Source organism: Haemaphysalis longicornis, unplaced genomic scaffold (genome assembly GCF_048455015.1).
Source record: "Haemaphysalis longicornis isolate Haplotype H1 unplaced genomic scaffold, Haemaphysalis longicornis Haplotype H1 scaffold_9, whole genome shotgun sequence".
NCBI classification, from domain to species: domain Eukaryota; kingdom Metazoa; phylum Arthropoda; class Arachnida; order Ixodida; family Ixodidae; genus Haemaphysalis; species Haemaphysalis longicornis.
The window spans coordinates 32,669,254-32,695,966 of NW_027526460.1; the positions used below are offsets into that span (position 1 = coordinate 32,669,254).

General features: G+C 47.3%; 1 protein-coding gene across 2 annotated transcripts; it reads right to left on the bottom strand.

Annotated features, from left to right (window-relative positions):
* Positions 1–558: 558 nt before the first annotated feature.
* Positions 559–26,037, bottom strand: LOC144152348 (uncharacterized). 2 transcript variants are annotated; one of them, XM_077683613.1, is made up of 6 exons: positions 25,781–26,028; positions 23,729–23,850; positions 8,417–8,485; positions 7,106–7,141; positions 3,663–3,737; positions 559–685 (listed from the first exon to the last, which is right to left on the bottom strand). In XM_077683613.1, exons 1-6 carry the CDS (start codon positions 25,869–25,871, stop codon positions 590–592), a joined length of 489 nt encoding a protein of 162 aa, XP_077539739.1. In that variant the 5' UTR covers positions 25,872–26,028; the 3' UTR covers positions 559–589. The 2 variants fall into 2 exon arrangements, with proteins under 2 accessions (XP_077539739.1, XP_077539740.1); XM_077683614.1 differs by lacking the exon at positions 23,729–23,850 and having other exon boundaries at positions 25,781–26,037.
* Positions 26,038–26,713: the final 676 nt, after the last annotated feature.

Here is a 26,713-nt window from a genome sequence, read left to right on the forward strand (position 1 = left end):
TTACTGAGATCCTCCAACCCGCCTAATTTCGCCCGTTACAAAGGCTCAGAAAGCAACTAACTGATACCCGAAGGCTGTAACTGTATAACCAGTCATCATTCAGGGCGCTTCATAAGCAGCGACGTTTAACGAAGGTGAGTGAACATGGCAATTCTCGCTTTTGAATTCGGTATTTTTCTTTTTCCTTGTGTAAACTTGCTCCAGTAAACTGCTTCGTCAATACCACTGAGTATATGTCGTTCAACAGATCTTTCTAGAATAGTCCGAATTACGAACAACCAAGAACGTTTAAAAAGCTCACTGTTGCCGCACTTGCCCTCTTCTGTGCTTCACAAAATCTTATTTGCTAAGTTTTTACGCTGCGAGCAGTCCGCTCCTGGCAAGTTGGCTCCACGTTTTCACGTCGTGACTTGCACTAAAACTTCGCTCGCGTGCTAAGACCTACAACCAGTTACACAATATTCTCAAATTTTCAAAGCGTATTAACCAAACAACGAATCGTTAGAAATGTCTGTGAGATTCACTAGTATTGATGGCACGCCGGGCATAAAGTTGTGTTTTAATGCTGTAGGTTTACCATTCTACCATACTATCCGTAGGTGCGAGCAACGTGCCAGGACAGCGCGATGACGTCATCGAAGGCCTGGATCGGAAGGCTCTCCATGTGCAGTCTTCGAACGCAAAGCTGAAATGAAGTGTAAGGAGAGGTCACAAAGAATCCCTAAAGAATTATAAACATTAATCGCAGCTTACAACAAAAGTTCCAATGGTCAGAACGAGGAAGTTCAATGAATAGCGTCGACATCGAAAAGAGGTAGGAATGGCTCATGATTTGTTTCACTAAGTATTACTCAACCAGTCCGGCTTCACTCCTTGTGTAGTTTTGTGTATCAGATTTCTCGAAAGTCATAAGCCACACATATCAGGATTTAGTTCAATAAATATTGGGCAAGCATGTTTGCTTGCAAGTCCCGAGTGGTTTTCCTCCCTTCATTTCTTCCCCGCGTGGACTTAAAGTAGTTTAAAACAAGAGGCTTGAACCCCTTATTGAAATGACATATTTAATTTGAGTATTAGGTGGGTCCGGTTGTATTCAGGGGCAGGGCAATGTACTGTGCGAAAACAATTATGCTCGGCCCGATTCAAAAGCTTCCCACTTGGTCTGTTGTCCCCCTGTCGTGTTAGTGCGCGGGAGATTCAAAATTATTTATTGGATTGAAGGTGTTTCTTTTCGTGTCGTGTTATATTGTACCTTAATTCTGCCATAAAGGCAGCGTCATCCTTGTATACATCCAGTGTCGGAAGGAGTGTTGCTTAAATGATCTACTTGATGTGATTACGAAAGATACACAAAGAGTATCTTACATTAGCACAATGAATGCAATGTTAAACCTCAGAACGTATGATGAAGCTGAGCGATGGGAATAAAAATCGCTGTTTGTTTTGCATCCGAGAGCTGAAGAAATTTGCGAATTTAGACGCGTAATTAGGAAGTTATTTGCTACATACTGCTACGTACCAGGGTTAGGTGTACACGCGCTCACGTATCCTGGGGTTCACGCGGTAGAGCCCCTGGCGCTAAAGCGAGCAGCTTGTTTCGACCTCATGTTTTAGTCGCAGCCAGCGGCAGGTCTCTGACTTGCTTCCGCAATAAACGACCTATAGACTTGACGCTGGCGACGAGGATGTGCAGTTTTAAGAAGTGACGCATTGAACTACATCTGCATTGCGCCGCACTGCTCCATCGAAGAGTTTTCGGGTACCCGCTGGGCTTCGTGGTCGGAGCAGCATCAGTTCTACTTCGAAGCCAACACAGCATCTCGAAGGACAATCGGAAACGTGCCGTTTTTCTGACGCTTTGCGGACCGACTACTACGTACGAGACGGTAAAAGCATTGGTGGCGCCCCAAAGACCCAGTGACGTTCCTTTTGAGGAGATCGTCTCTCGTCTGGAAGACCACTTCGACCCCAGGCCTTCGGAACTCTACAGTCGCTATTGTTTCCAACAACGCGACCAGCTACCAGGCGCGTCTGTCAAGGCTTACGTCGCCGCCCTTAAGACTTTAGCGGCGCAATGTAATTTCGGCACACCGTTGCTGGCGGACGTTGTTGGCGGAGACGGGTCAGGGCCGCATGCAACAACGCTACCCCTCAATGTCATGTTACGTTACAGATTCGTTTGGCCTTTGCAAGGTGCCTATCTGCAACAACGTCTCTTCGCCGAAAAGGATTTTACGTTCGCAGCAACGTTGAACATATCTCTACGCTCCGAAAGGGCCAATTGCAACAGCAGAGCATCAAAGGCAGCGTCGCGGAGGTGAACAAAACCGGTGCGAAGGTGCCTAAGAAGAATTCAGCGCATCTGACATGGGACAAGCCTTGCTACCGCTGCGACGAGCAGCACAGCCCAGATTCCTGCGCACACCGCTCATCACGTTGCCTCTTTTGCAGAAGTTTGGCCATATTGAAGAGGCATGCATGAAGAAAAAATTAAAGTCGTTTCATTCAATGTGAAAGCTGCCGGAAGTGCAGAGCAATGATTCATCATAATGGGTGGTGGCGCTGTTATCCGCTCACTGCTACCACCCATCACGCTCGTTGCCGCCCTGTCTCACTCTTCTCTTGATGAATATGCAATTCAAATTTCCCGCCTTCGCAGTGATCGCGCGTCCCCTGCTTGAAACTGCGCCAGCGTAAGTTCAGTTCTTTTTGTGCTTGCTTTAACTTTGTATGCTGGAGCTGTTTTCCGTCATTTCGAACGCGTATTTTTTTTTTTTTTTTGTTGTTGTTGCGCGACTGGAGCCTTTCTGCGGAATTTCGAACGCACCATTTTTTTCTTGCGTGACGGCTTTTTTTTCGCTTACTATCGCAAAAATCAATCCAACGAGCGTTCATAACTGAATAAATGCGGGGGCCATCGGTTATATGCACGGACTCCTTCGTGTACTTGGGGGCAGTGCGCCGTTCAATTAAGGAGGCCCCCGAAGAGGAATCATCCGCCGGAGCTAACGGGTCCCATCCCCATTTCAACAACGGCACCGACCACTCTATTCACAGGTTCATCAATGACTCGTCTGTGGCCTTCCCCGCAGGAGAGGGCCGACGAACGCAGTACTACCTTTCCGGTCGGTGGCATGCCGTCCGTTCCGAGCGCCACCGACAGCGTCTTGGCTGGGCCCGCGCGAATCCTGGCTACCGCCGGCGAAGTCGGCCTGCTTCGCCGCTTCGTTTTTGAAATAAATAGCCAAAGGTTAAAGACGAGGCACTCCTAGCCAGTGATTAAAAGCCCTTTGGCTGGTGTGCTGATATACCTGAGGTACGGGCGGTGTTCAAAGGAAGTCTACAAATGTATTTTTCCAGCCATTCAGTTAACGGTTCACCGTATAAGGGGACACGTTTACATGAGTCCATGATGGAAGCATAATAAATATAACATAATTTATTCGAAACAGGCTTGGTCCGCAAATATTACTTGCTTGAAATGCAGCTTGCCGCTTTTCTCGTAAACCGCTTCACCGAACTTGTGCTCGATCACGAGTGAGTGCCATTAAGGCGGGATTGCTCGGATAGTTTTTCATGTACAATCAGCTAGGGAAAAGCCACTTCATGATCGTATGTTGCACTTCAATCTTTACAATATTACTGAAACATGGCTGCCTCACCACCAGCTTCCTATCTGCAGCTTTTATGTCCGGGCTTCGCTCCAGAGCGTAGTTGCAAGTTAACCAGGTGCCAGTCTGTGGGGAGAGTGGGCAAGTATCAGCATACTAAAATGGCTACCTGGGAAAACCAAGAAAGTACTCAAGGCTTTGCGAAATCTTCCGCTGACGGGTTTGTAGTCGTCACCATTTACAGTTTTTTTGGCAGGTCTGATCTTAACATGAGCCCCACAATGTCACCATACTGAACGTCATAATGCATGCGAACGCAATTCTCACGGCTATTTTATGTGGTCAGAAGTGTTTATACCTACCGCGAGCAATCATTTTTCTGCAATAAAGATGGAATAAGATAAAGACCAATCTTGAGCAGCTGTTATCAGATCAGACTATTAATTTTTCGGTGTGTTTAGGCTACTTAAGGGGCCGCGTGGACAAAATACAACTTTATTTTGAAAGAACAAGGCTTCAGTTCCTCACTCAGCTCCATTCCAACCCCGAAAGACGTTTTTTAACCGAAAAAAGTCCTGTAGAAATTCGGAGAATTATCTAGCAATGCGTAGCATTTTTATGCCGCCTGTCTTGAGTGTGAGTTTTTTTTTCAGCCAAACGTTTTGGTTTTTCTCAATCCTGTCTGACCAATTATCTCCAATTACGCTATTATAACGATTACAGGTGAAACTTAAGCGAAATCTTCGTTATTGTGGATGTGCAGGGAGTTACAAGGTTCGAAATTTTCCATATTTTATATTTTTCGAATTTCTTCGTTTTCGAAATTTCGTTCAACCAATTATGTCCCTTTACGCTATTATAACGATTACAGGTAGAACTTTCCCGAAATCTACGTTATTGCGGAAATGCCATGCGGTATACATTTTGACATTTTCTGTAATTTTTATTATTTTTCTTATTTTCTAGTTTTTCAAAATTTTGTCCTACCCATTAATCTTCATTTACGTTATTACAGCACTTGCATTTGGAACTTTCGCTAAATCTGCATTATTGTGGAAATGCAGGGCGTTACACGGTTCGCCGTTTTCCATAATTATTTTATATTTTTCTTATTTTTTAAGTGTTTCAAAATGTCGTTCGTCCAATTATGTACACTTACGCTTTTATAATGATTACAGGTGGAACTTTCGCGAAATCCGCATTATTGTGGAAATGGCATGCGGTATGCGTTTTGACATTTTCCGTATTTGTTAAATATTTTTCTTATTTTTTAGTTTCTAAAAATGTCGTCCCACCAATTATCTCCATTCACGTTATTACAACGATTAAACTAGGAAGTTTCGCGAAATATGCATTATTGTGCAAATGCAGGGCGTTACACTGTCCTGACTGTGGGGGTGCTCGGCAAAGAATGCCACGCATTAAAACGCAAGAACTTCGGTAAAATTTTCAAATTTCACGCTACAATGACGTATTATAGATCGAAGTGACGTCATATGGGCACGCACAAAAATGTGATTTTCAGTGTGTTAAATGCTCGTTAAAGAGACCCTGCAACACTTTTTTCAACTTTTTTCGAAATCCTAAATGCTGGCAGAACGTAGTCGCCCAACACGCCCAGTACTTAGATTAGGGGGTCACAAAGTACCTCAGCCAAATGTACTCATCTATGCCCATCAGATAACTTGAAAACTCGCTAAAAAGACTTGTCTCTCTTTCCCGGTCTCGACGTTCTTCGACCGCACGAATTACGTCACTGATATCATGTAGCAGCTGTTGGCCGGTTTTCCTTTAGTTGCAGCAATGAACGGTTTACGACAGCAACTTAAAAAAAGCCACAAAAACAAAGCAGAAATGGAAGGCGTATCCGGTGCAACGAGCAAATCACGCAGTGCCGCTCCGTGCTGGCGATAACTATAGCTTTCGCAGTGGTTCCAGACGCGAAGGAAAGAGTGAAAGCGCTTATCGAAAGTGTTGCAGGGTCCCTTTAACATTCATGTGATGTGGTCAAAAGGAACTAGAGGCCCCACTACATTCGTCCAGTCAGATGTCATGGAGGTGGGTTGGTTCGGTGGCCGTCAGTCGCACCAACATAATTATGCGACGTCGCAGATGAGTTGCCGGAAAGTGGCTGCCAGTCACCACTGCTCCACATGTTTTGTTTAAAATATTCGTTATTGGTTCGAAGTTCGAGATAAAATTGGTATCATTTTTATCCAGACAAGGCAGTATTTCTTAGGTTCTAAACTTGTATTTTGTCTGTACGGTCTCTTTAACGACACTTTAAAAAATATATCTACTACATTTGTGCGTCTTGGTGCGCTATGTGCCCCATCTTATACACCCTTTAAGGTGACCACCTATAAGCGGAGCTGAAAGGAGCTAGGTTTTCATACATATCGCGATGCCCTCACATCAAACCTTCTTGCGGCAAAGCAAACTTTATGGACTGGAGATGCCATTTTTGTGCACTACCCAGGCAGCACAGAAAACGTGGCCAACCTTTAGCTTGTTTTTGGCCGACGCTTGGCCTGTTTGACCATTGGAACAGTTTGGACTGCCAGAGAACTTATGTTCTTTGGCATGCATTTGGTCACGGAATACTTGTTGTCTGTTCGTCCAGCAGAGGTATTTACACCAAAGGCAAGCATCTGACCACAGAGAACATGTTTTTAAGTGCGAATGCACTTTATAAGCGACCCCAAACCATCCACCGCCGGCGGCGGCGGCGGCGGCGGCGTCCGCAGTGCTCCTCTATATTTAAAAAAGAAACAGCATCCGGCGCCAGGTTTCGATCCGAGGACTTTGCGGCCGCAGCGCGACGCTCTACCGACCAAGCCACGGACGCGACGCTGATATCAGTGTTAGTGACGCGCCTTATATCTTTAACGCATTCAACCTACGTCGTCAGCGGCGTGCGTTGGCGACTCAGCGGCGTTATAGCGGCTCGATAACTGCGTGGTGTACACGTGATACTACAAACCCGATGGAAGAGATGGAAGAGAAGGCGGCGAGGCGGTGGGCTGCGGGGGCCGAGCGCAAGCGCCGCAAGCGGGCCGACAACCGTGCATTCGCACTTTCACATTCTCCCCCTCGGGGAAATGCGGGGGAATTTTTTCCATTGGTCACCATACGTCCGACGACAAACAGCATGCGTCCGGCCACATATTACTTGTTTCCTTTTTGGCCAGGTGAGGTCGGAAGACGAACTGCGAGCGTCCAGCCACGGGGGCGGCGTTCTCTGTTTGGCCAGTCTAGGTCCCCAGATGAACGGCAAGCATCTGCCCACGCAGTACACGATTTCTCCATGGCCACCATACGTCTGATGACGAACAAAGAGCGTCTGGCCACGCAGTAATACACTGATGCTGGCCCTCGTCAATAGCCAAGCTCGCACTTTTCCTCCCGATAACTGGTCATTTTGGGGCTTTGTGGTGAAGCCCCCTTGCGGCGATTTCTGAGAGCATAGGTCAATAAAATGTGGGAGCACTTACCTCGTTTTGTACGTCCTTTATAACGCAGTCCATTACCTGTTGGGGGGGGGGGACACATACTCATCCACACAGCCGCGTGCAGCCGCTAAATACATCGGTGTGAATAGAAAATAAATGAAAAGCTCTAAAGGAACCTGTGGGCTGTTTCAGAATCAGAATTTTCAAAGCATGCTCCCCAAAAATATAATGATAAAATTTGTTTCGTACGACAAGTATAATGCGTTGTTTGGCTTCCTAATTAATGCTTGTCCTAACTCCTGTAGAAAAATTCTGTAACCACGTGTTCTTTAGAAAAAACGATGATGGTGATAATTAAAACGTTCGTATTCATGAGATTTTTTACATTAAAAATCGTTACACTTCATGTGAGCTGAAAAATATTTGATGCTAGTACAACGCTTTTAAGGAGCGAAATTGGGCCGGGCAGCTGCATGATACACGTTTATTTGGAGTTTCAAATTTGGTGGAGGATTCTGTAGCGTATAATGGGCTACAAAAGCGACCGATTATCAGTTAAATTCAAAGCTCCTGCATGAATTTCGGGTTTTACGAAACCTGCTGACTACCTTGTACAGGCCACGCTTATTTCTTTGTGTACTTTGAACGATTTTCAAGTTAGTAACACACAAGTTATAATGTTTAACATTTAATAATTATTTTTTCATGTACCAAAAGAACATTGATACGGCTTCTTCAGATTAAACTGCCACCGCGTAATTATCATTGTGGTCCGCATTGTCTGGTTGCCTTGGTTGACAGCTTGCCTTGACAGTGTTCTTGACACAAAATGGAAAAGAACAGAGGCCACTCCAACAAAAATCGCGCAATGAAGACTTCCTATACAAATCAGGAAAACTGTGAGAAGGTAAATGAAACAAAGCGGGAATTAATTTTGTCACACGAATCTCTGCCATTGCTTCCTTACTCATTAGGTAGGAATAGCTCCCTCGGTAGGCCCAAACCGTGCCTCCCGGGATCGCTGATGGCATTCAAAATGGCCGACTTCTCAAAAAAGAAAAACCAGGTCAAAGAAAGCTCGAGTTGATGCCAAACTTCTGAAGGAAGTTCCTAGCACAGCTAGGGGGTCTAGATGAAACAAGACATCAAAATGGCTAAATTCGTGTCCGGGTGGAATTCCAACCAGTTTCCCCGGAATTGCTGGATGAACATAGGCCGCCTACACCATGACAGTTTGGTGTCTCTTGTTAAATGGTGATAGACGAAGTGAAAGCGTTGTGGGCTTCGGCAGAGAAAATTGGTTGGAACGTTGCTTAGAGGCGCGGCTTTAGTTGAATATTTGCGATTTGTTACCTGTGAGGTCTTTGGCTCTGCGTCGATCATCCTGCAAGCATTGTAGACCTTGCAGAATACCTTTTGCCGCTGTATGAAAATAGACAATAGAGTGCAGTTATTCGGCTTGTAATTATTTGCAATTCAGGACAACAAGAGCAGAAACATAGTTCAGCTCTTTACGCCGCGAGGTCAAATGCGTATGAATGGGCACCAGCGCACGGAGAGCCGAAATTTCGAAGATATCACAACAAGAAGAATGACGTGCCTGCTGATTCTTCCCCGCAAAACCTCGGGTGCGCCGCCAACACCCTGCGATGAATTTCATGAGTCGTGGGTGTTCCTGCCATCACGTCGCGTAAAGAGGCCTACTATTAACCGCCAGTAAAGCTGAGTTGAAGGAATCCCGGCCGAGGTCAACTAGGAGCGGTGTGCTTGCATTTAACAATTCGTAGTGTTAAATTAGACGACAACCTTTTTTGGTTGATCTTCGGTTGTGTGTGCGTGCGTGTGTGTGTTATGTATGTATGTATGTATGTACGCATGTATGTATGTATGTATGTATGTATGTATGTATGTATGTATGTATGTATGTATGTATGTATGTATGTATGTATGTATGTATGTATGTATGTATGTATGTATGTATGTATGTATGTATGTATGTATGTAGAAATAAGGATTGGCAGAGTCAAGAATGCCTCGGAAAGCAAAGTTGAGAATGTAATGGGTCATTGAAACGGATGACGAATTTTGGAAAGACAGAAAGTGGAGAAAAAATTCCCGCCGGGTGGGATCCGAACCCACGACCTCCAGAATACGCGTCTGGTGCGATTACCACAACACTACCGGCGGGGCTGTTTCCCCTCCACTTTCTCCGGAGTTCATGTTAAGGTATTTTTGTTTCCTGCGCTTGGGGGTGTTACCACTCTCGACATGTCGTAGACACTCGAGTCACGACCCGGGGCTCAAAAAGAAGGCACCTTTCACCCCGAGTAGCCTAAGTGGCGCTGGCTAACACCCCCAAGCACAGGGAACAACCATACCTTGACATAAACACCGTAGAAAGTGGTGGGGAAACAGCCCCGCCGGTAGCGCAGTGGTCATCGCATCAGACGCATATTGTGGAGGTAGTGGGTTGGGATCCCGCCCGGCGGCGTACTACCAAACCATATCCCGTAGGGGCCCAGGCCGACCCCACCCCCTTCAAACAGCGCCATCACAGCGTGACGTCACTTTCTCTTCGAGCGCGACTTCATGCGACGTAGATTTTTTTTTTCTCGTTTTGGGCGGCAGCTGATGGCTTCGCTCCGTGCGCGAAGCTGGGGCGGCGGCGCCGGGGAGCTGACGCACATTTAGTAGAAGTTAAAGGCCCAACCACATGCAGCGTACCTTCGGCGTTTTCTCGTGCGGCGACGCGAGCTGACGCGCGAGCAACGCCGAATGCCTACGCTCGCCAGATATCGGCGTCGACGCAGCGCGAGAAAGCAGCGGAAAGCGGGCCATCTGGCGCCGTCTGGCGTACCCGAATGCAACCGGTGCAACTTCTCAATCGCGATTGAAACGTGCCGTGTAGCAGCGGGAGTATAGTGACTATAGCGGGAGTGCGTCGAGAGCGTTCGAAAACTCGATCGCGATTCACTTCAATCGCGATTGAAAGTGCCCGTGTTTGTGCGTTGCCGCCGAACAACGCTCGCACGACGCGTGATTTCGCGTCTATGTGGTTAGGACTTTAACCTTTTCGTATCTATACGTTCCGGAAAGCACTCTCGTTAAAGACAACAATTTGTTTGGCTCTTTTGTGGTAGCGCTGCTTCGCGGCGGTCGATGGTTTCGCTCCGTGCGCGAGCATTACGTACGCGCTGGGAAGCTTCAAGCACGAAGTACAGAGGGCAACACCCTTGTCTATAACACAGGTTTCGTACTTGTAGCCTTATCTTGCCTCGGCCGAAAAAAAATTGAAAAAAACAATTGTGTCATTCTGAAGTATTGACCATATATTTTGACCTCAACGTTTTTTGTGACAAGTTTAAGTCCGCAGTTTTGAGAGATAACCAGTTCAAGTCAAACTCAGTGTTATAGACAAGGGTGTTGCGCACTGTACGTCGAACACGGGTATATCGAACACGCATATATCGAATTATTGTCTATATCGAACAGTCTGAACATCCCCTTGGAAATCTCATGCAAAAGCATAGCGCTGTTGTACGCGTGTATTGAGCTCCCGATCACGGGCACATTCGATATATCGAACGCTGGGCAGCAAGTTACCGCTTGATGCGACTTTGAGGAGCTCTGTGATTTGCGGAGCTTTCAGATAAGCTTTAGATGGAAATATTTTATATTTCGAATTATCGATATATCGAACTTTTTTATATGATCCCCTTGGAGTTCGATATATGCGTGTTCAACTTATACCTTTGCATACCTGTTCTCGCTTCTAACTCTCCGCACTCTCTTGCGAGCCTGCAGACGCTCTTCTTCCATCCTGTTCCTAGTTAAGCTAGCGCTGGGCGCGTTGCTCTAAGTGCGCGCGCGGGCGGACGCTTTTTCACGTTACATGTGGTCATTGTTTACGTTCCTGAAAGCGAACACTCTCGATCATTACAGTGAAGATGGAAATGTTTTTTTGATCTTGGGTGGTCTTTTGGATTCCGTACCGAAGCGCAGAACGTTTGCTCCCAATCGGTCGAAAGCACACGCGTACGTCGGTCGTTCATCGGCTGTTAACATCAGCGAGCGTGTTGATCCGTTTTTATAATTGTGTCATTACCGTCAAATCTGAACAAAGATAGGATGATGAACGAAGGCGCAATTAGGACAACTTTACTTGCAACTTGATTTAACGTTGATGTTATGTACCGACTGCAGCTTCATGGGTATTCAAAGTGTGAGCAAAGCAAATTTCGTGGCTACCTTGGTAGTGAGGGTACCATCGAACGTCACTTGTAGGTTAAACGGCAAGCCCTCTGGCCCCCTTTGTTTAGCTTGAAAAAGAAAAGCCGGTAAAACCCTCATGGCAAAAAAAAAAAAAAAAAACGAGGTTTCGCCATGATTCGAACCATGTACTTTCAAAACAAAACGCCAGCACCCTAGCGCGCAACCGCTCGACCACGCCAGGAGAAGGCTAGGGTCCCAAGAATTTGGTACCCAAACAGAGACTGCCAACGAATATTGTCGAGTGATTTGCTTTGGTCATGTTTGAGAGATTTGAGCCGTGGTAACGCTTGTTTCTTACGCACCCATCTTGGATCCGAGGCCAGTTATGCTATTACTACAAGCGATGATTACTACACAGCTCCCTGATTTGAGTCAAGAAAAGCTATCGCAAAACCTCGGTCTTCCCTGCGCAAGCCACGGTAGCAACGAATGGAATGGCCTGCGTCGCTAGCATTCTGGCGTTGAGAAGGCTTGGTCGTCACGCACCAATCTTGCAGCTAAGCCTTATCATGCTAATACTACAAGCGACGTAGCCAGAGCTCCCTTATTTAACTAAAAAAAAGCTATCGCAAATACCCGATCTCCCTGATGAAAACCAAACAAGCCACAAATGAATGAGCGCTTTCGAACAGAAATAGCTTGCAATTTGTCTCAAGGCAGCCGATAACCGCAAGTTAATTAAAAAGAAATTGATTCTCTTCTGCTGAAAGGAATGACCCCAAAGCACGAGAAGGACGTGAAACCCGACCGCCGCTGCCAGCTTTCCGCTGCTTTCTCGCGCTGCGTCGACGGATATCTGGCGAGTGTAGACATCAGCGTTGCTCGCGCGTCAGCTCGCGTCGCCACGCGAGAAAACGCCGAAAGTACGCTGCATGTGGTTGGGTCTTTAACTTTTACTAAATGTGCGTCAGCTCCCCAGCGCCTCAGCCCCAGCCTCGCGCACGGAGCGAAACCATCGGCCGCCGCCCCAAAACGAGAGAGACAAAAAAAAAAAAAAATCCACGTCGCATGAAGTCGTGCACTGAGAGAAGTGACGTCACGCTGTGACGTCACCGTTTGAAGGGGGTGTGTTCGGCCTGGGCCCCTACGGGATATGGTTTGGGAATACGCCACCCGGCGGGTATTTTTTCCCCACTTTCTGTCTTTCCAAATTCTTCATCTGTTTCAATGACCCATTGGTATACTCCCTTTTGCTTTCCGAGGCATTCTTGACCGCCAACCCTTATTCCTGTCTCTATTCAACGAGCCTATCATTTCCCATTCTGATTCGCTGTATGTATGTATGTATGTATGTATGTATGTATGTATGTATGTATGTATGTATGTATGCGTGCATGTGTGTGCGTGTGCGTTTGTGTGTCTGTGTGTGCGTGCGTGTGTGCATGCGGGTATGTATGTATGTATGTATGTATGTATGTATGTATGTATGTATGTATGTATGTATGTATGTATGTATGTATGTATGTATGTATGTATGTATGTATGTATGTATGTATGTATGTTTCACAGAATTGAGAAGTAATTTAGTGGCCGATGTCTCGGACGGGAGGAGCGACAAACAACTCCCCCCTGGATACTAATAGAGGATGTGGTTCGGACCTGCTAACCGGCGATAGGTCCACGCCTGATTGGCCGCTGGCGTGAGGCACGAGACGGGGCACGGGATAACCGTCTCAAAACAAGGCAGATTTACTTTATCCACATACACAGGAATTCTAGAACAGACAGACAGAAGGTTTGACAACTTAATAACACACTGCAGTTGACCCCCCGTCGGGGTTAGAGCTGCCAAGAGACCGACATTGAGCACATTGATGAGATTGAATGAAACGGTACTCGCCGTTTCGAGCCCAAGAAGGAGGCGACAGTAAATGAAGGGGATAGTAGAGTGTGCAATAGGCGGGGTTGGAGGCTTCCCCCAACTGCTAACAAAGGCCCGCGAAGAACACATACAGCGTGGTGCACTGAAGGAGGCGGATAAGAAGCCCGTGCAGTCCACTTAGAGAAATACAACAGAGAAGACGAGTAGAAAGAGTCCGAAGAAGGGTGGAGAATGGGAGACCATCTTAGCTGCGGTCCGGCTGATGGTCTCGCCGGTGTGACGGAGGCTGTCGGTCGTCTGTGGTGGGGCGCCGCTTATCAGCAACGCAATTTGGGCGAACTTCGGCCGCGCACTTTCACCTCCTCGAGGCGATCTTCGGGGGCCCGGAGTTCACTGCCGTCGTCGCTCGGCCTCCCCAGCACAGCCCTCAAGGCCGACGCCGCGTCCCGACCGTCCGTCCGGCCACCGCCAGTTCTCAGCCCATTCTCCCCGCAAACCCCGCGCTGCGCCACGCACACAGCCCACCGGGCCGCGCGTCTTTCGAGAATTCGCGGGGCGCAGCCTTCCGTAGGCCGCGGCACTCTCACCCACCTCTCTTCCCGAAACACATGGCCAGCCGACCCGGGTGCGACAATGGCGGCGAAAACATTCCCTCGCTACGTGGTACTCCTCCTCTCGGCCCAAAAATGGTGAGCGGCACGAAAACCCGTCAAGGAGGGACATGAATTTCGCGACACCATGTATGTATGTATGTATGTATGTATGTATGTATGTATGTATGTATGTATGTATGTATGTATGTATGTATGTATGTATGTATGTATGTATGTATGTATGTATGTATGTATGTATGTATGTATGTATGTATGTATGTATGTATGTATGTATGTATGTATGTATGTATGTATGTATGTATGTATGTATGTATGTATGTATGTATGTATGTATGTATGTATGTATGTATGTATGTATGTATGTATGTATGTATGTATGTATGTATGTATGTATGTATGTATGTATGTATGTATGTATGTATGTATGTATGTATGTATGTATGTATGTATGTATGTATGTATGTATGTATGTATGTATGTATGTATGTATGTATGTATGTATGTATGTATGTATGTATGTATGTATGTATGTATGTATGTATGTATGTATGTATGTATGTATGTATGTATGTGTGTGTATGTATGTATGTACGTATGTATGTACGTATGCATCTATGTATCTGTGTATGTATATACAGGTCCGCGCAGAAGTAAACGGAGAACGGGAGCGGTGACCGAACTGTATCGCTGCTCCGCGTATGGGCGCCGACGGGAACAAAGGAGCGCCGGTCTAAGAGTGCGTTCGCACTGCCCCCGCCGCCCTATCTGATGTGTGTAATCGCCGCTCTGCTGGCGTGTCATTCTGGGCGTGACGGTCTTCAAAATGCCGCGCTAGGCTATATAGGGGCGCTGGTTGCATTGCCGCTTGCAGGCCTCAGCGGCGACCGAATCCGCCGTTGTTGAACTAGATGAAGCTATGCTACGCGCGCTCGGAAACGTGCCTTGTTGCGCGCTGTAAAGATCGGCATAAAATTGTAGGCCGCTGCGGTTTGCATGTGTTTGCGATATAATTAGTCGCAATCCGACAACAATATTGCCCAGGACAATATAGAAAGCACATTCACAGAAATGTCTGTTATTTGAAAAAAAAAAAAAACACCCCGCTTCTAACACAGCTTTCTTTTTTTGGGGGGGAGGGGGGGGAGGGGGGGGATCGGGATGAGGTTCTCCATAGTTATTGCTGCCAGTCAGTGCAGATCTGTTTCGAAGGAAGGATATTTACAAGACACCCATGCGGTGGAAATTTTCTGCGGTGCAGAACGCTGTCAAGAAGAGATACAATCGTTGTCTTCTATTAAAGCGTTCCTCATAGGGCGCTTATTTTGTTGTCGCATTAAAACCGACGTTGTTATTTTTAACGAGAACCTTCTACCAGTGAAGAAAAGGTTACAGCTTTGAATTAAACCTTTTGGCGCTATTATGTCGATGGTAATTAGTCGATGCTTCGACACGCGCCATTAAGAACATTCAGGGCCCTTCCACTATGTGAAGGATGACCAGCGGATCTGTGGTGCGTAAGCTTAGCGGCTCATTAATGTCATATAATTTACTTCCCGATAGTTGGTAAAACAACAGTTACGGCCGTTTTCTGTAACCAAACTCCCTCCGTAGACGACCATGAATTGACAGCGGACAGTAATGCTGTATCGTTTGCATCCTAAGTGTTAACTCAGGAACACCAAATTTTGAGCCGTTTTCTGTAACGATACTATATCCAAAAGTGGTCATGCTTCACTGCGCAACGTCAATGTGAGAAAGCCAGCTTACGAGAACCAAGCTTGCAGCGATTTCTTGTTAGTTGGCTTCACCTGTACGGACAAATGCGTTGCTAGAAGGCATTTCGGAAGGGGCAATAAAATCCTTCCTAAAATATGGAGGTCCTAGTACCTTTTTTGGTGTTCTGATAAGGTTTATCCATGTGTGCATACTGGGAACTATTTTTTTTGTGGCAGGAAAACCTGCTCCAGAGAGAGCGTGACGAGATACCATATCCAACGGCAGTGAAGCGCAGCCATACAACAACTCCGCTGTTAAAAACCCCTGGTCTAACCGTCTAGCATCGTGAAAGTACTTAAAATAAGGTTCGTATTCTGGAGGGTGCGTGAGAAATAATGGGCAACGTCCGGATTTTGACTATCCGATCCATTTACGTGTTTATTACATGAAAATAATTTGCATGTTTTGAAACAAAAATCACATAAAAATTCCTTACAAAAGAAAGTTATGTTCAATTCACATGTTCAATAGCAAATGCGGGCGCCTTTTACCCTAATGACGTCATAAATTCTGAGGGGCAGTGAGGCGTAGCCTCAGCGTGCCCTGGCTTCTGGCGTGCTTCTGGTCAAGAGGTCCAATGAGTCAAGAGATCCAATGAGACAAGAGGTCCAATAGTCACGTGACAGCCGAGTCAAGAGGTACAACGAATCAAAAGGTCCAATTTGGGTCAAGCGGTACAACGCGTCGAAAGGTCCAACGCGTCAAGAGGTTCAACGCGTGAAAAGGTCCAACAAGCCTGTCTTTTTTTGTGTGTTGTCCGTTTATAATTTCCCCTCAGCCGTTCTTAATACATTAACCCTTTTAGAAACTATTTTATAAAATGGCTGGATCCAATAAAATCTCGTAGTAATATTGGTCATTTAAAGGAGTAGGGTCACGAAATTTCAAAGCTGAGATAAATATGTAAAATGCTTCCTTTTTTCCAGGAAACATCTCTCAGCAAGTTCCAAGAGTAGCCGGTCCGTATAACATATTTTAAATCCATTTTACTCTCTGCCCGCACGAGAAAGCCATGAGCGGGCCAGCATGACATCATGTGCTACTTGCCCCAAACTGCCGACGTCGGGGCTCCCGTGACGTAGCCGACGCTCTGGCTGCGGTTGGCGCGCGCTGCTACACTGTGTGTTCACGTCATGGTTTTGGGACCGACGTCGTGCTGCCCGGGCGCGCGGAGATGGTGAATACCTCGGCCGGTCTGGGCGAGCGCGTGCGGTCGCTCGCGCGAGCGTCCAGACCCGCAGCGGTGCGAAAAGAATGGTGACGTCAAGTGCTATTTCCTGTCATGGCGGGCACTCGTCGTTCGATTTGTGAAACTGAAACTGATACGAATAAACGACGCCGCAAATAATTGTTTAGGCTGCTATCGATCGTCTAATGTAGGCTAATAGGTAACCAGAGCAGCGAAAAAAACCTAACAGGAAAATTTAGTATCAGTACTCCTTTCAGTTATGCGGGTCTACATGGCGATTAATGTCTGCTTGTGATGGTTGCGGACTGTTCTAGCTATTTTGATGATTCTGTACTATACGACTACTATATGATTATTGGCGAAAAGCAGGCAGACTGTTTTCCAGATTGCGCGGTTATATTGCTAATAACGGTTCCTGGTGACGGTTACCGACTGCTTGAGTGATATACTTTGGACTTTTAGAATTTAAGGTCGGCGTTCTAGTCTACGCATTCTATGACACATACTATACCAATTCGATAGAAATGCACTTCGGCATCTTACGTATAGCGTTGCCTTTTAGTATCTCAGTACTCTTAATCGTCAGTACTTCCGTGTGTAACTTTGACCAGTCCTGGGTTCACGTGTGTTCTCTTTTTTTTAATCGTGACTAGCGATCAGGGCTCCTCTGAGAGGTTGTCGAATGCTGTAGTCCCCAAACTGAATTAATTTTCTTTCAACGCGTAGCACCATATACGCGTTTTTTTTGTCTCTGTAAAGTAAAATAATTCAGCTCCCATCTAGCAAGTTCCCAACGCCGACACTCCCTGTCAGTTAGCTACTCTTTAAGCGCTATGCTAAATATTTTACTCGAGAAAGGTGTAATGAGGAATGTTTATTGAAACAGAAACACACAGTTACAGGAACCATTTTTTAAGCAGTTGAATGATATTAAAATGGAATGACATGTCCGCAATAATCAAATAAGCACAAACGTCCAAGAAGCGCCCTACAAAGTGACGTGCACGCTCGAGCGTCGTCGACTAAAATGTAGCGGTGTTTGCCCTGTGAGCACCTAGTTTTCAGCGTTATTATATCCCGAATAATCGAACTGGATCGGGAACATTGTTCATCAAAGAGACGTTTGATAGACAAAAGTATTGAAAGGGGGAAACCATCTTCACATTAAACGAGGTCGCACGGCGCGGTGCACAATAAACAGATGAAACCTCGGCTCAGCTCTAAAACGCTAAAATAGCCTGGCGCGGCCAGACGCTGGTAAGAAAAAGGCAAGACATGCTTGCGGCAATATACACACAACCTATACACAATTATATACATACAAAACTTTAATACACAGAGGCGTTATAATTTCATCCGATACACAATTATATACATACAAAACTTATATACACAGACGCGTTATACTTTCAACTTTTCGTAATAACCCGCGACTTGAAGCCCAAAGGTGGCGGTGATTTGAAGCGGTGATTTTTAACAGCTTGGACCTCTCGACTCGTTGGACCTTTTGACTCGCCTCAGCCGCGTCAAGAGGTCCACGGAGAGTCAAGAGGTACAACGTGACAAGAGGTCCAACGAGTCAAGAGATCCGATATTGGACATTTTGACGCGTTGGACCTCTTGACTCGGAATCCGGCGCGCTTTCGGCGGAGGGCTTCCCACTCCGCCTTTACAGCCAGCCACAAATAGTCGGCGTACGCCGCGGTGAGGTAGAGATGAGCAAAGTTATATTTCCTTTGCCCCCAAATGTCCTCTGTGGGGTGCAAATCGGCCCCATTCGGAGGTCACTGGAACACCCGCACACCGCGCTCTTCCAGTAGCCGCTAAACGGCTTTGAAAGTGCGGAAGGGGCTTGGATCATGTTGTAAGATGTAGCACCCCTCTTTGAAGGGCCCGTTTAGGGCGTTAGGGATGAGCTCATTGGCGTGGAAACCTACTGAGAGGGCCAAGGCAGTCCCTCGTTATGGGCCCCCACACAATTACGGAACACCGGCCGCTGCTAAACACCTGGGACACATACTCGATCTGAGATAGAATCGTCTGAGCAGCCTATTGTCATATATTTTGTTTTTGTATAGTTTTGCTAAAACAAGAGAGGCAGCCGTTTTCAGTAAACAAACTCCCTCCGTGAAAATATCCGTCCTGCTCCGATTTTACAGCACACCCCAAACGGGAAGCCGAGAAATATCCCTCTTTGCGGTAAAACAGATGAAATCCCATTGCCATTTGGAGGGAAAGGATACTGCCAATGGACTATAAATTGGTTAGTCTAAATATAGACTGCGGAACTTTGGTCCTCAACGGAAATCTATTGGCTGCATGACGAAGCTCGCACTGCGTGTGCGCCGAAGAGCACCACAATGACTGTCGGCTACAGAAGATGCTAGCCCGTTCCGGGGACATGGAATGGCAGTACGCAGTCATTCACATCCGCCCCCATTCTAAGGGGCAAGCATCTCAAAGGTGCCTTCCAGGGGGCAGAGAACTCTTGCGCATTGTGTTCTTCCAACAGATTGTGAAAGGAACAAGGACCGAAAACAGCGCCACACGTGCATAAAGGAGCTGCAGTACGCCCTCCTTCACATTTGCATCCAATGTAAGTGAAGCTATCACCCAAAACCGGCTTCAAAGTGGCGCGCTCAAGTCCCATTATATTGAATTATTTGGTCGTAAATCATTTATAAGACCCCATTCTGAGCCGCTGAAGCACCGCCTAAGCAGACGATGTCCTAGAGATAAAAGGGACTCATACATGCGGCAAAGATGGCGATACGCAAGGAAAGCGGACGGTGACAAACAAGGTCGCCTGCAAAAGCTGGCCGCTGCTTGTAGGTTACTCCCTGAGTGTTCATAAACACCATTGGTACGTCACAAACTTGTGGCAGTGCGCAAACATAATGATCACAAATGTCAAAAACACAACAAATATATGCCGGACCCCTAACACTACAGGTAATAAATTACAGAAATAAAACACCTAAAATTACTTACGGGAACGTAATGGTAAGCTTTATCATGTGGCCAATCCAAACTATCCAAACCAAACTTATCCAGAACCGTCAAGACTTGGGACGTAGTCCATTTCTGTTCCCGCACGCTCAGGAATATTGGCCCAATTGAAACAACTATCGCTGTGCTACAGAGTCAGGCAAAGATTTTTTAACAGCGCAGCTCTTCTACGGTGGCGCTTTACTACAGTAAAGGTGTGGTATAGCGTCACGCTCCTTGCCGACCCCCCCCCCCCCCCCCCTTCCTCGCTAAAAAAAAAAAAGAAACTGATGCCAGTGAGGGAACACATCATAAAAACATAAAGGTGGTCCAGCGGCCTCCATATTTTATAGAAGACGGCTTGTTCCCCCGAAAATAATGTCTGCTAACGGTAAATTTGGGCTTAGAGGCAAAGCCTACTTGCAAAAGATCGGTGTAATTTTGGACTTTGAAGGCTGGCTTTCCCACATTGGCTGTTCCGCCGTGAAGCATGGCCATCTACTGAGGGAGAGAAAGAGAAATCCCTTTATTTCCTGAGCAAGTTGGCTTAGGAACGCTTTGTCGCCGCCGGCCGAAGGCTGGTGGACAGGCCACATTGTGTGAGTGGAAGTGTCACAGAGGGCACAGTTGGGGGTAGGGAACTGCGAAGGATGGATTTTGTGCAGGAGGGAACGACTGACGCGGGAATTGACCATTGGCGCTCCCGAGCGTTGGTGAGGGAGGTGCGGTGAAGGGGGATAGCGGCTGCGGGAGAGACGGTGATGTTCTGTGACTTCTTGGTACGAGAGCAGTCGATCTCGGACCGACCAAGAACCGTGGTGGAGAGCGGGAGCAAGCCCAGCACGGCTAGTAAGTGCTCGTGCTTCTTCGTGGGCCGCGTCGGGGGAATATGATTACAGAAAACGGCTCAAAAGTTGGTGTTATGTAGTTAACACTGAGGATGTAAACGATACAGCATTACTGTCTGCTGCCAATTCATGGTCTTCTACGGATGGAGTTTGGTTACAGAAAACGGCCGTAACTGTTGTTTTACTGGAACTATCAGGAAATAAATTATATTACAATGAGCCGCTAAGATGACTCCACCATTACGCACCAGAGCTTCACTGGCCATCCTTCGCACATTGGAAGGGCCCTGAATGTTTTTAATGGCGCGTGTCGAAGCATCGGCTAAATACCATCGACATAACAGCGCCAAAAGGTTTATTTCAAAGCTGTAACCTTTTCTTAACTAGTTGGAGGTGCTCGTTAAAAATAACAACGTCGGTTTTGATGCGACAACAAAATAAGCGCCCTATGAGGCACGCTGTTATAGACGACAACATTTTATCTACTCTTGACAGCGTTCTTCACCGCAGAAAATTTCCACCGCTTGAGTGTCTTGAATTTTCCTTTCTTCGGAACAGATCTGAACTGACTGGCAGCAATAACTCTGGAAACCGCCTCTCCCTCCCCCCCCCCCCTTCCAAAAAGAAAAGAAAAAAAAGGGAAAAAAAGCTGTGTTGGAAGCGGGATGGCTTTTTTTTCGAATGACAGACATTTCTGTGAATATGCTTTCTATATTGTCCAGGGCAATATTGTTGTCCGATTACGGTGAATTATATCGCAAACACATGCTATGGCAAACCGCAGTGGCCTACAATTTTATGCCGATCTTTAGAGCGCGCAACACGGCACGTTTCCGAGCGCGCGTAGCACAGCTTCATCTAGTTCAAGAGCGGCAGATTCAGTTGCCGCTGATGCCTGCAAGCGGGAATGCAACCAGCGCCCCTATATAGCCTAGCGCGGCGTTTTGAAGACCGTCACGCCCAGAATGACACGCCAGTAGAGCGGCGATTACACATATTAGATGATAGGGCGGCGGGGGGCAGTGCGAACAGGCCGGCGCACGGCCGGACTGGAGGAAAGTGCGCGCCCGCCGCTCCTCAAGCCCGGCCGTGACCGGCGCTCCTTGTTCCCGTCGGCGCCCATACGTGGCGCAGCGATGCAGTTCGGCCTAGAGTTCCTGTATATATCTCCCCTAGGGGAGCAGAGTTGCGCGTCCATCCGCCATCTTTAGTTCCAAGTGGTGCGATCAAGGGTGCGATAAAGCCCCCCTTCTCGCGTGAAAAAGCTCCCGTCGGGCCGCCGCGACAGTGGCAGCGGCGAGGAGGAGTGGCGAGGAGCGGCCGGGCAAAAAAGGGCCCGTCTCCCCGCGAGGGGGACTCGAGTAAATGCGTCGCATAGGGGGTGGGTGTATTGCGTTAACGTTTAGTGTTTCGGGAGTTGGTGGTAGTGAATGCGTTGTATCAGCAGCTTCTTGACGTAGTTTGAATGAGTCAAGGATATAAGGCGCGTTCGTAGCCTTTGATTCTGTGTCGGTTTTGTGGCGCAGTGGGAAGAGCACCATGTACCTCGCGTTCCGCCCACAGGTAGTGAATGCGTTGTATCAGCAGCTTCTTGACGTAGTTTGAATAAGTCAAGGATATAAGGCGCGTTCGTAGCCTACCATTCTGTGTCGGCTTTGTGGCGCAGTGGGTAGAGCACCATGTACCTTGCGTTCCGCCCGCAGGGTCGTGGTATCGAAACCAGGCGCCGGTAAGTATTATTTTTTTATATAGTGTAGGGGGCGAGCGATGCGGACTACTACGGACGCCTAGAACGGGGGACATCGTGAGTTAAAGAAATGCTCTGCATTTAAAACTGGCGCACGATATTGGACCGCTTATCAGATGAGCGGCCGCCGCTGCCGCGGCTTCCACAACCGCCGATGCCCAGTTGAGTAGAACTGACTGTGCGCAGCACTGAAAGTGGGCTTTTAAATGCAGAGCATTTCGTTAACTCACGATGTCACCCGTTCTTGGCGTCCGTAGTTGTCCGCATCGCTCGCCTCGACATGCCCGGCTCAGACGTTTCGCTATCGGCGCGATCAACATTCGATAGCGCACCCAGGCACGTTTCAAGGGCACTCTCTCCCCTCTCTCGGACTCAACGTGCGCCGAGGCTGCCAGTTTTACTGCTGACGAGCGCTCTCTCGTCAGCAGTTGCCACAAGTGCAACAACATTAACGTAACGCAAACTACTTAACGTCGTGCGCCCCCGGAAATGCTCTGCATTTGATCGTGCCCCTCGCGAGGGGGTTGTTTCACTGCGTCGCCATGCGAACAGCTTGCCATGCTTTAGTTTCAGTTCCGTATCTCCCCGCCGGGGCCGTGGAGAGAAGGCGGCCGGCCGCGACTCTCGCCACCGCGTCGCTGCGGTTGCGAGTTGCGCTAGGAAAGTGAGCGTCGTCTGCTAGCGGGGAGCGGAACGCGTTCCGCTCGGCATCTCCGGTCTTCGCCACTTCTGGCTGCGCACTGCAAAACAAATAACTTTTTTGTCGAACTGGAACCCGCGGCATGTGGCTATCAGACGCGCAACTCTTGCGCTACGCGATATACAGGAACTCTAGTTCGGCCACCACTCCCGTGCTACATTTATTTCTGGGCGGACCTGTACAGTCCTTTTCAAGCTCATATAGGTCACGCCAAAGGTTTATAGTAGGCTACAAAGAATTCAGAGGAAAAGTTTAAATTTTACTGTTACCAAAATATTTTAAGACAGTAAGAAAGAAAGGTGTTTGCTCCTGCTTTCCGGCATAAATTATTTCATACTCGCTCGATAGGTAACTTATTCTTAAATTCTATGTGTCCTGCGCATTTTTGGAATGGCCTAGAAAATTTTGACCAAGACTGTACGTACTATGGATGTGTGTATTCTCATGTGTGTGTGGGCAGGCATACATGCGTGCGTGCGTTTATGCATAGATATGCTCCTATGCACGCAGGCTGTTGCTACCCTTCAGAAAATTTTGAATTTTGCTGCCACCAAACCATTGTTCATGACGAAATTGAAAACAATCTGCGTTTTCTCCGCTTTCTCAGGAGACAAGATAGTTGTGATCAGTCCTCAATAAATCTAATTACTGAGATATTGCCCAAGAAAATCAAAGCAGTTCCCGCGAAGGAAGTGTAAACAGTACCTGCCTGATTCAAGTGGTCAAAGTTTCTCAGCGGGATACTCCTTGCCAAAGTTAGAAGCTCATTTCTGCAAGACTCCATAATTCTTCCAAACGCAGCCTTCGCCTCCAAGTCTTTCTTCAAACTGGCTGTTGACGAAGTCACACTTGTAATGATCATCACACGCAAGTTGATAAAAGAGTACACTATGCTTTGAAAGGTAATGCTGACTGGTCAGCGATATCCTCTACTGTTGCCCACAGCAGTTCCTCACTGAAGGGAAAAGTTTCCCGGAAATGATATTTTTTCCCGCTATGTTAGATCCATCTGTGCTTCTTTTATTAAAACAAAACGTAGCACCCCTTGTTTGCAAGCCAACAGAATCTTTCAGGCCCGACATAGCACCTGCAAGCTGGTAGGTTGGCACTGCCTGATCCTCTTGTCGCGTTGCTAACACCAACAATGAAGCTCTACAGTAAAGCTCCGAGAGAACGCCCTCCCCCGAAACATCTGCCACCCCCCTATAGCGGTGAAATATTTAATTTACCAAAATACCCCAAAGATCGTCAACCCCCGAAAATCGCGCTAGCCTCGACGCCTTCAAAGCCCGGGGAGCTCCTTCAGCATAAATGTCCTGAAGCCGCGAACACTGCCGACTTGTATGGCAAGAGCAGGAGCAAGGGGTAGTAGATGGCAAAAACTGAAGAGCGGGGGGATACCGTCCCGGCGTCGTTAAAGCGGTAAGGCATCTCGACAAGACTTGATGGTTCTGAAGACGGCGAGTTCAACCAGAACCTGGCCTCGGGGAGCACTGAAACGACGAACGGACCCGACGCTCGTGGCAAAATGGTAGACGACGTGCTATAAGCGCGTGTTCAACTGTGACCGCGAGGCACCGTTCGATGCCTTTAGCGTCGGTGAGTGAACAAAATAAACGCGAATCATCTATTCATCTGTCGATGCGGTCCTTTATTCGTCATTTCGCACTGGATCCAGAACTTTGCCTACCTCGTATTTTTCCTTGATTTCTGTGCCGTTGAGGCTGGCGGTGCGGCCATGTTTTTGTCGTTTTTTTGCACCTGACCCGAAAGCTCGCCCATCCCGGTTTATTTTTTTTTTCACTTGATATATCTCTATTTTGGGTGGGTGTTCTTTCGCAACTCTTTACGGTAGGTGTTAACCGATCGGGCTGGTCAGCCGATAAACACCATCAAAGTATACCTCCCTGTTGGCCGCTGTTGGCCCTGTTGGGCCGACTGTTGGACTGTTGGGACAACACTGTTGGACCAATAAAGTACCATTAGAACTGGCTATTGGCCTCACAGATACGCTGGTGGGCCAACCAGAGGCTCTGGTGGGAATGTTCGCACTGGAGACCTAAGCACATCTTATGGGTGCTAATGAGAGACCGCTAATGTCCGACTCAGTACCTCTGAGCGCACAATTGAACGCTGGAGAAAACTTGGAAAAAAACCTTTTAATGTGCTCGCAAACAATGCGGAATAGGCGTGAATTTGTAAGGTGTGATTTTACGCGCATAAAATACATCTGAGAATCCTAAGAATTTCTGAGTAGTGTGGACGACTCTTCCAGCCATGACCCTACAGGTTTGACAAGGAGAATACAAAATGTAAAAGGAAACAATCTACTTCTCGCGAGCGTTTTGTTAATATCGGTTAGTAATGTTGTGTTTGTTCGTGGGTGCTTGTAATTTCTTTGAGTTTTTACTTTTTTTTGCGTTAGAAATGCCTTATACACGGTACGCGATTGCATCAGTATTCGTGCCGTTTGCCGGCTCTGTAATTTTTTTTGCGCCAGCAAAGTCAAAGCGACAAATATGCACACAGAAGTTTTCGAATTCCAAGTTTGCTAATTATACTAGCCGCCGAAGCCACGAGGCAGGCGATACAAGAAATGTAAAGGTTGCCTGAAACTTGCACAAACCACGACGAAGTTTTGCAAACTGCGGTTTTTAACAACCTTCAGCTGCTATTTCACTTAAAAAGAAAAAGCCCAGACAGAGCAAACAGAGAAAAATCGCACCGTAATGGTATCCGGGTGCAGGAATACTTCACTTACCGGGAACATATCTCGTGCAGGCCTTGGCCTGATGACTGAGCACCATTATAATGGTGTACAAAACCAAACCATCCGGTCCCTTGTGCTTCATAGCAAGCCTACACCGAAACGTCTCGAGTGCTCCTGAAAGGCTCTGTCCCTCGAGCGCGATGGCAGAACGAACTTCAGCAATGTCCAGGTCGGCTATGGATGCAGCTTGCCTTTGCTTTGAACAACACAGAGCTCAATAACGTAGGACCTAATTAGGGCACTGGCTGAACCATCTGAATAAACACGGCGAATCGCTTTTTATTGCTTCCGCTATCACGGCGTTGTGCGCTCAATGCGCATTAATCAAACAGCGGTGACCTTCGTGCGCAGCGTGGACAAGTAACACGAGAATACATAAATCAGACCACCGACCCTTCTTAACACCCCTTCCTTTTTTTTTACCATTTCCTGCCCGCCGAGTTTAGCGAACTTGTTATGTCCGTTCCTTTCTAGCACTTAATTCACTGCGCTACTTAGCGGTTGCTCCATCCTCCGAATGAAACAATGTGAACTTCGTGTCGTGACGTCACATTCACCACGTGCGGCCGCTACGAAACGACACCAAGCTATTATTAATCCTTGTAAAAAAATGGCTGCTTATCTGTTCCTTTCGTTGCAAAGGTCGACGACATTTGCCAGTAGATGCCTCCCTTCTCTTTCCCTTCCACCGCGCTCCTCCCACGGTAAACACCCTGGAGGTTTGCTCAAGCCAATTTAAATTTACCGCGTTCCACTGCTACAGGCCGGGTTCGTCGATGCCAGCGCAGCCGTACGGCGGAGACGCTCGTGAATCGAGGCGCCCTACTTCAACGTTTATAGAACTACGTTTCCCTTCTCCACATGCGTTCCGAGCAGACCATGGAACCTATCTAGTGGAACCTTTCGTAACTTGCCATTTGATTT

Coding starts and splice junctions, on each gene's coding strand:
- LOC144152348 (XM_077683613.1), bottom strand. CDS start 25,871: ATGAAGCACAAGGGACCGGATGGTTTGGTTTTGTACACCATTATAATG. Junction 23,851..25,780: donor CTGCACGAGATATGTTCCCG/GTAAGTGAAGTA, acceptor CTTCGTCAACAG/CCAGTTTGAAGAAAGACTTG. Junction 8,486..23,728: donor ACTTTGACCACTTGAATCAG/GCAGGTACTGTT, acceptor ATTTTCATACAG/CGGCAAAAGGTATTCTGCAA.